The following is a 9,346-nucleotide window of genomic DNA, read 5'->3' as shown; positions in this document are numbered from 1 at the left end:
ATTATTTTTTACTGATAAAAAATATAATATATAATATAATATATAATATATTAATATATATATATATATATATAATATAAAACAGTAACGATGGAGCTGAGGTGTCACTTCATTATTTTTTACTGATAAAAAATATAATATAATATATAATATATTAATTTTAATTATATTATGATATTTATCTATAAAAAGATTATTTAAATTAAATGTGAAAATAAAATAATAATATTTAATTTATATACCTTTATTATGTTTCAAAAAAACAAGATATAATTATTAAATTATACTTTTCTTAATATATATAAGATCAATCCGTGCATGGCACGGGTCAAAAACTAGTGTTAACATACAATTTGTCCATTTATCTCATTAGTCTTTAAAATCCTATTTACATTTGCATTTCACAACTATGTCCTCCCCTTTAAAAAATACACCCTCCATCCATACACATCGCTCTGTGTAGGTTGTTTCGTTCCTTCAACGGTAGCGGCTCCGCAGTCTTTAGCAATGCCGCGAACTACCACTCTAGAAACTCCTGGTTGCCCTCCGATTAGAGCCCTAACTTTCGACTCACTTGGTTTCATCAAAGGTTATATTTCTCATTGATTATTCAATTTCATCTTAATTCTCATGCTTTTTTTATACTTTTCTTGATATTGATTCCTCTGTAGTGGTCGAATCTCGTGGTGACCGGGGAATCCCTCAGGTAGTAGAGAGATGGGGTAATCCAGAAGCTTCGAAATGTGTGCTTGCTGTTTCTATTGATGACAACAAGAAAGACCCCGTAAGCCTTTGTTTACTTTTAATTTTTGAGCTTAAATGAAGCGTGAATCGATATTTACAGTTTTTTTTTATATTGTTTGATGTGAGGAATTTTGAAATTTTCTTGAAGTTATAATTAGTTGTGAGTTCATTTACGGTATAACGTTGTCTGGAATTATATTTTGAGCAGGTATTAGCTGTTGGAAGGAAAAATGGTGTGGTAAGCTACTCTTCTTTGAATTGTTTCCAGAAATTGATTGATTGTTTTCTGTTCTTGCTAGTATTTTTAGTATACTTACTACTGTTTGAATTTATTACAGATTGAATTACTCAATCCACTTAATGGGGAAGCTCATGCTTCAATTTCTAATGTTGGTGATCCTGGTGTTTCACCTGAAGATGATGCCATTGCTGGGCTGCATTTAATCAAACGACAGAGATTGTCTGGGTATTGCTGCATTTTTTACGTTCGGAGTTGGTTAATATGAAATTAACCGTTAACACTTCATGAATGCTGATTTCTGCTGTGTTGATTTCCTGTAGGTCATGCAGTTTGCTAACATGCACAACAAAAGGAAATGCAAGCATGAGGTCCATTGAATTTAACAGTTCTTCGGTAGATATTGCTGATTCTGCTTCTCCTGGAACATGGAAAGTTTGTGGTTCTGGTAGTATTTTATGTTTTAAAGTGGATGAGAGTGAAAACTATGCCTTATTTGGAGGGTGAGTGGTGCTTAACTATTGTGATATAAATTTTAGATTAACTTTAGACCTACTCAATGATGTCATGAATGGCCTCTGATCTCTGATTTAGGAAATCTGTGGAAGTTAATTTATGGGATCTTGAGAAGTGTTCGAAAATTTGGACAGCAAAATCTGTGAGCCATTTTTATCCTCCATCAACACTTGTTCTTATTATAGGAAATTGAACAATTATTTCTTATACATCTATTTCAATATTTTTATTTCTTATACATCTATTTCAATATTTTCACATTCTCCAGCCTCCTAAAAATAGCCTTGGTATATTTACACCAACATGGTTTACATCTGCAACATTCTTGAGTAAGGATGATCACCGCAAATTTGCAGCCGGTACAAATAGCCATCAGGTAATCTTTAATGCCAAAAAATTTCTTCATATCATTCAAAAACTCAGGCTGTAGCACTTTTCATATGTCCTGGAAGTGTTTCTCAAATTACGAATGCTTTGAAATTTGCAACTGTTGATGGACAATTACTGGCAGTTGGTAGAGAATGAGAATGCGATTTATGTGGTAGTAGGTAAAAAAAGTAATGCATGCAATATGTATTATCTTCACTCTTATCCACTTTCATTTATGGTTTCTCTGAGTCACAAGACAAAAACACAATTTTGTCTGATATTTTTGTTATCGTTTCCTATATTTGTGCTAATCTTCTTGCCAAAATGTTACTGAAATTTCTCTTTAACAGGTTCGCCTGTATGATACTTCTGCTCAGCGCAGACCAGTTATTTCATTTGATTTTCGTGAGACCCCCATTAAAGCTGTGACTGAAGATCAAGATGGTCATACGATTTATATAGGAAATGGGTCTGGTGATCTTGCCTCTGTTGACATACGTACAGGTATTTGAATTGTAGTAATAATTATCTTCTTGCATCTTGTTCAGCAAATAGGTATGATATGAGCTTCTTTTAGTGTAATGCAATGTGTTTAGAACCTTTGTAGTGCAAGAAATTATACGAATGAGGTTATGTGCTTAATTAACTACTTGACTATTAGCTATTATCGTGAGCTATCTAAATTCTTTTGGTGAATAAATTTGGAAAAGTATTTTAAATTCCATGCTAGCAATTTCTAGTATAAGCCCTGTTTTTTAGTTGGTATGTTGTACATGGCTGGCTAGGCACTATTTGATCATTGCATGTTAAGTTAGTGGTATAACTTGGTCTATTTAATTGCAAACAAAGTGGTTTCTCTATTCCCTTGTGCATTGCCAAAGCTGCTGACTTGGTTAGGTTTCTAATTTTAGTTAGGCTAGTTGTCATCTTACCCTGGGCCATACTAGTGGTATTTTTTTTTTTCCATTACTATGATGTGCAATTACTCGTAGATTGGATGGTAGAACATGACATTAAACTATTGTTTTGATCTAAGCTGCACTTTGTTCATGAAATTTAGAAATAATGGATGCGCTTCTAAATGAGTTGCTCCCTGGGTGTGTTTAATTGACTGATCAAGCCCTGATTTCAGATATATGGTTAATGTAAATTATCATTAATTGATTCCAGCTCTTTATGTACATATGATTGGTTCTGTTGTTTACAAATGTGCATCTTGTTTCATAATCTGAATCAGGTGATATCTTAGATGATGTTCGTTAAACCCCAAACACATTCCAAGTTTAAGATTTAATAATCCAACTATAGACTCAAGCCACTTGTTGAGTTGTCCAACTTTCTCTTTTGTTAAATTTCAATTGTTTTCCAAGACTTTTTGGGCACTGGATCAGTTCTTGATCACATGCAGTGACTATCCTGCTTGTAAGGACTTGGCACATGGTCGCTTCTGTCTAGACCTTGGACTTTATGCTAACAAATAAGCCTGTTCTTGATTTTGGTAATGTCTTATCAGGTCTTCTTTTTGTGAAGGTTGTTCTTTGCCTATCATCTATTGTGTTTTATCAGTCTCATTTTGCTTGGAAAATCTCTGATGTTTATTACTTTGGAGCAGATATTGTTGCCTTGCTGCTTCTCCTGTTTTAGATTTATCTACTATTTAAGAGCTAGTTTCCTTTCTTGTGGTTCTGTTAATAGTGAGTTTTCTTCTTCAGGAAAATTGTTGGGATGCTTTTTGGGGAAGTGCTCTGGAAGCATCAGATCCATTGCAAGGCATCCTGATCTCCCTGTGATAGCTTCCTGTGGTAAGTATGTGGCATGATCGATTTCTATTTGAAGGAATATGTTAATCTGTAGGTGTCTTGTCACTCCTGTCACCTGTGTCTGGTGCATGTGTGACCTACCTGTTAAATGGGTATGTGGTTATGCACTTCTGTGCATTCTGGTGTTTACACTTGTGTCAAGATTGAGTCTTCTCGCCTATGTGGTAGAAGAGCAATTCAAACTGTTGCCCAATCCTGTTGTCAATTTGTCAAGCAATGCAAACAAGTGCTAAAAGTCAGAGTGTTCCGTTTGCATTGCTTCACAGTGCATCTACTAAACTGCAGCTCTAGTTTCTTATTCTGGACTCTAAGTTTGCTTTTTCTACTTTGGCATTTTTAAGGTTTGGATTGCTACTTGCGCTTGTGGGATGTAAATACACGAGAACTTCTTTCATCGGTACGTTGGTAAAGTATCTAGGGTGATGAAAAGTCACATTTGAATGTGGTTATGGGAATTTAGAATGATATGATACATATTACATTCTGGATCTCCTGTTAGTTAACCATTTTTGTGTATTATTTGTTCAGGTATTCCTGAAGCAACATCTTACAAATGTCGTCTTTGATTCCAATTTTGCAAGCAGAGGTAGTTTTTCTTGTCCTTTTGCATGTTCTTTAACAACTATCTTATTGTAGTACTAATCTATTTTGCCATTTTTCATATTGGTGGAACATGGATTGATAAAAGAACCATTGTAGCCGAGACTTGGTTTATGGTTCTTAGTTACATAATTATTACTAGAGGAATTGTTGCTGCTATATGGGCTTTCTTCATTATGGAGGAATTGTTGTTTAGATTGCTACATATAAAATTGCTGAGATGTGTGAATAGAATGGACCTTGCTTTATTCAATTGATGCTGTTTACTGACTTCGAAGTAGCCAAGTAAATTGGTTTGCTTGCTAAAATTAAATTTTCAGAATTCCATGCCTCGAACATGATAAAGACTACGATTGGTCCCTAAATATATTCGGCACTTGAAGACAATTGTATCAACATCTGTAGGATTCTTGTTTTGCAATATGAAATTGCTTGGCTTATAATTGAATACAAAATCCTACTATGCTATGTGTGTGTGTGTGTATATATATATATTTGCACGGGAGACCTCTCGTGCAAATAAGTTCCCCAAGCTTTGCTACTGATTAAGGTTTTCCTTTCTTTCAACCAGATATTACAGTAGTACCACAGATTGTGAACGGGATCGAGAATGAAGATGACATGGGCATGCTTCCTGTGAAAAGAAAGAAGAAATCTAAAGAAAAAGACAGGATTAAGAATGAAGATGACACTGGTATGCTTCCTGTTAAAAGAAAGAAGAAATCGAAAGAGAAAGACAGGATTGAGAATGAAGATGATATGGGTATGCTGCCAGTTAAAAGAAACAAGAAATCTAAAGAAAAAGACCTGATCGAGAATGAAGACGACACAGGCATGCTGCCTGTTAAAAAGAAGAAATCTAAAGAGAAAGACGGGATGAAGAAGAAATCTAAAGAAAAAGATGGGATCGAGAATGAAGATGACACGGGTATGCTGCCTGTTAAAAGAAAGAAGAAATCTAAAGAAAAAGATGCAGCTGAAGAAAATGATGGGAGCAAAATGTTAAAATCTAAAGGGAAGAGCAGGGAGTGGTGGAAGGATGTTAGAAGCTAAGGAACCTACGGAAAAGAGGTGATAAAAAGCGACAACTATGATTCGTAATGAACATGAGACATTGCTTGCTATCATGAAAGGAGCAAAGCCGATGTTGTGCTACAATTTTGGGCGTGAAGTAGCAGAATTTTGATTTTTCTCTTACTTTATATGTTTATGTAACATAATTATACAGTAAAACGTGCTGCCTTTCATTTCTTGTGTGGACAAATTATTTATGTCGTGGACCAGTTCTTTTATGATTTTGAACTCATTATTACTCGTCAAATTACTTATTGATATCCAACTTCTGATCATGATTTAGGTCATAAAAAACCTTGCTTTTACATTAAACGTGCTCAGAATGTGTATTCATGAAAACTGTAGTTTTGAGAATAACTCTGGCAAGATCTTTTATTCATACACCATTATGAAAGAACTGGGGCATCAAATAATAAACAAGATACACTTCACAATCTGCTCCATGAGAACTGGCAGTACAATCAGTCGAGTATGTTTAAAGACAAATCCAGCATCACATTGCTCTCAAACATCAAAATAAGTATTCCAGGCCAATAGAGCAGTCCAAGAAAAAAACATCGGAGTTACTCTGAAGCTTTCTCTTTTTTATCTGATGGTAAGTACCTATAAAAACAAACAAATAATATTAATCAGCTTGGTGATAATGCCAGTTGTCTAATCAATTATTGAATATTTACTTCAATGGATCACTGCAACTTGCAACTGAAAAAACAACAAAATTGCTTGAATTTTAAAAAATCAAGGCAGTCTTTCATTTCAAGTTGCTGCTACTTAGCCACAGTTGCATGTCACTGTAGCAAGCTGGTCAGTGGCGCAATTAGAAATGAAATCATTTTGCTATATAAGAAGTTCACTAGATACTTCAAATTTACACAAAATCTGGGGGTTTTGTCATTAGCACTACCGATTAATGAATACTGGCAATACAAAGCAAATACACATTGCAAAAAGGATAATACTACAAGATCCTGTAATGAAGATCTACCTATACATATACCGGTTAAAAAAGAGAAATTCCTTATGTCTAGTGATGCTTCCCTGTTCCTAGTTCCATGATGGATTGACAGGTCAACCTAACCCTAAGGCACTCCAAAGTTTCAAAAGACTAAATATTTATGTATATAAATAAATATATCATTCAGTTCAATGAGCTAACAAACTTTATAAGGGTGATAAATAATTTCTCAAGCGACAAAAACTGAGCCAGCACTTAGGGGGTGGAATAGCGAAGTTTCAGCACTAATCCTTATTCCATCTCGACTGTCTAGATTCTTCCTAGGGGGATCTGTTCCTAGCTGAACAACAGGGAAGGTAATGGCCATTGTACTTCATGTCCATACAAAACCAGCAAAACACAACCAGCAAAACACAGTGATCTAGCACAAAACCAGCAAAACACAGTGATCTAGCACAAAGCCACTTACCCTTGAGCTTTACCCCAACGAGAGAGTTGATAGAGTTGCACAGTCTCATTAGAAGCATGGCATGCTAGAAGCAGGTAGTTGCGAGGTTGTACCATCCATGCAAACCTCATGAACAACATTGAATAAATACACATTGCTGCAATTCAAAAATGAAGGAACAAATGAAACATTAATAATGTATTACTGACAAAGCAATCTATGTGTTCACATCAACCCAATTTCTCACCTCCGGTCATGTTTCCAGAGATCATTTCTGGAGGTTTGTTCATGTCCACCAAGCCCTGCCAATTCAGATGATATAATTTCCATAAAATCACTGAAGGTCACAATGAAGATTTTAAATAATCTACTGTATTTACACAGATGTAAAATATATTAATAAGGATACTTTGTATTATTGAAAGTCAGCATAATCAGACATACAGCAGCGACAAACCCCCAGTTGGCAACAGGACCCCAGAAATGAGTTGTTTTTGGACCCATTGGACTGTTCAAGAATGCTCTGAATGAAGCCATATCGAATACCTCTGCAGTTTAAAACCAAAATGTAGGTCAGATGATACTACCTGGAATTATCATGCATTGCATAGATTACAAATGAAAAGAGGAATATAATGTCAAAATGCACTGAGAACATTCTATTTGCTTACAGTAGTCAATTGCAAACCACAAGGATAAAAAGATCTAAAAAGAACCCTTTAACCTGTGAGGTTAAGGTGGGACTAACATTAAATCCCCAGGATGGTTTATGAAAAGACAAATGTAAGCCGAAGCACTCCTTATGTTCATTTTTTTTTTTTTTGAAACAACTCCTTATTTTCATTGAAACAATGGAATACATATAAATTTCCATCTCCATACTACTCTTTGGTTAATTGTCCTAAGTTAAGTACAATAATCGGCTTGAAAACGAGGTGGGCAGGGCACCAAAAATTCAAGAAGACTTTCAAGCTGGAAAACTGCAAGTTAAGAGAATGTCCCTTCCACTCCCCTATCCATCCTTCTACAGCTACTATTTTGAATAGAATTAAACATGAACCCTGCACAGGATAATAATCTGAACCAAAATTTCATAAAATTTTCTCGGAGCATATTTTTTCTTCTCTACATTAGAGATTAACCTAATACTTCAGGGAAAATCTGGTAAAGCTTTTCTAGAATCAGTATTTAACCACAAACACACACACACAAGAGAGAGAAAAATTGAAAAGAAATTATTAGGATTAAGTTCAATGAACTAATCGGAAAATGAAAAACACAATCTTCTCGTACTAATACAATATATGATAAGATGTGCGAAAAGTTTATCCAGATTCAGCTTTGTACAATTACTCCAAATTCGGATTGATGTTTACCAATAACGATGATGCGCGTGCTTAAGAACATGCCTACACGTCGAGCAAAGGGTAACGTCGAAGCATACCTGGCCGAAGATCGCTGGAGAAGTTGAAGTCGCCGGGTTATGATCGGAGCAACAATGCGGAAGAGAGGAGCGATTTGGTGGTTCGCTAATATTGGAAAGAGAAAACGTAGTTATTTGTCTTACTGATTCAGTGTAGCCGAGTACAGTATACAAAGAAGTTTAAGCTAATAATTGGGTGACATCTGGCTACTTGAATATTGAATACAACCATATTAGCTTACATTTTTACAAGTCAATTTTTTTTTTTTTTTTTTTTGTTTTTGAAACCTTTCACAAGTCAACTTGAAGAAAGGCAATGCTATAATTCATTATATTTTGGAGTCTAATATAAGCATATCATTAGAAATGGATTATATAATATGGCAAAAGCTAACCCCGTTATATTATATGCATTAAGTGTTTTGATACAAATTAATTAAAGGCAAAAGTTTAAATAATTGTGTTAGATATATATTATATTTATGGTAATTATCCTATATTTATGCTAATCTATCTATTTATCTGTCTATCTATATTATAATAGCGGAAGCAGAGAGAAATGAGAAGAAGTGTTTTAGAGGCTTTTTTTATGAGTTGTCAACGTAGTAAAAAATCAAAATTAAAAAGATTTAATTAATTAAAAATAACAGATTTATGTTTATAATATATTAAACAATTACTAACCCATTAATTAAAATAATAAAAGAAAGTAAGAGTTTGTTTGCACCATAAATTAAGTTTTTGGCTTTTATATATTTTTAATTTATTAATTGGCCTAACTTATATCTAAGTAGATTTTTTTTCAAGAGTGAACATCGGGGTAAACCAATTTCCTAAGGTGAACCTCAGAGGAAACTTAAGGTAAATCAAAGGGACATCAGAAGGCCAGTTAATATTTTAACGTGTATTTTTGTAAGCCAATTAGAATGCAGGAAAACTAGAAAGCGTCATAAGGAATCCATCGTGAAAGTCAAGTGGAGCAGTTATTCAAGACGTGACTTGAATGTGGAGAACGTGACTTGTGGAAACAAGCAGGAAGTTACCTCCAACGACTATTAAAGGAAGAAATCACGATGAAACAAGCCCAATCAACCAACTCAACAACTCAACACATACAAGCCAAAACTCTAGCAAATTATCTCTAGACTTCAGCAGTTTT

At 34.4% G+C, this 9,346-nt stretch overlaps 2 protein-coding genes across 3 annotated transcripts; one reads left to right on the top strand and one right to left on the bottom strand.

Moving 5' to 3' along the window:
* Positions 1-390: 390 nt before the first annotated feature.
* On the top strand, positions 391-5,579 carry LOC136228918 (uncharacterized). Its single transcript, XM_066017419.1, has 12 exons — positions 391-589; positions 672-784; positions 953-982; positions 1,083-1,210; positions 1,306-1,485; positions 1,577-1,640; positions 1,767-1,874; positions 2,218-2,371; positions 3,580-3,669; positions 4,029-4,084; positions 4,216-4,273; positions 4,859-5,579. Exons 1-12 carry the CDS (start codon positions 508-510, stop codon positions 5,338-5,340), a joined length of 1,545 nt encoding a protein of 514 aa, XP_065873491.1. The 5' UTR covers positions 391-507; the 3' UTR covers positions 5,341-5,579.
* A 107-nt stretch (positions 5,580-5,686) lies between these two features.
* LOC136228929 (mitochondrial pyruvate carrier 1) lies at positions 5,687-8,367 on the bottom strand. Of its 2 annotated transcripts, none has more exons than XM_066017439.1 (5): positions 8,209-8,367; positions 7,209-7,312; positions 7,012-7,066; positions 6,786-6,921; positions 5,687-5,964 (listed from the first exon to the last, which is right to left on the bottom strand). In XM_066017439.1, the coding sequence occupies exons 2-5, from the start codon at positions 7,299-7,301 to the stop codon at positions 5,925-5,927; spliced, it is 324 nt and encodes a 107-aa protein (XP_065873511.1). In that variant the 5' UTR covers positions 7,302-7,312; positions 8,209-8,367; the 3' UTR covers positions 5,687-5,924. The 2 variants fall into 2 exon arrangements, with proteins under 2 accessions (XP_065873511.1, XP_065873502.1); XM_066017430.1 differs by having other exon boundaries at positions 8,141-8,286.
* Positions 8,368-9,346: the final 979 nt, after the last annotated feature.

The sequence above is a fragment of the Euphorbia lathyris genome, chromosome 1 (assembly GCF_963576675.1).
Source record: "Euphorbia lathyris chromosome 1, ddEupLath1.1, whole genome shotgun sequence".
In the NCBI taxonomy this organism is placed as follows: domain Eukaryota; kingdom Viridiplantae; phylum Streptophyta; class Magnoliopsida; order Malpighiales; family Euphorbiaceae; genus Euphorbia; species Euphorbia lathyris.
The sequence above is the reverse complement of the archived record's forward strand: the minus strand, read 5'-3'. Positions and strand labels throughout refer to the sequence as shown.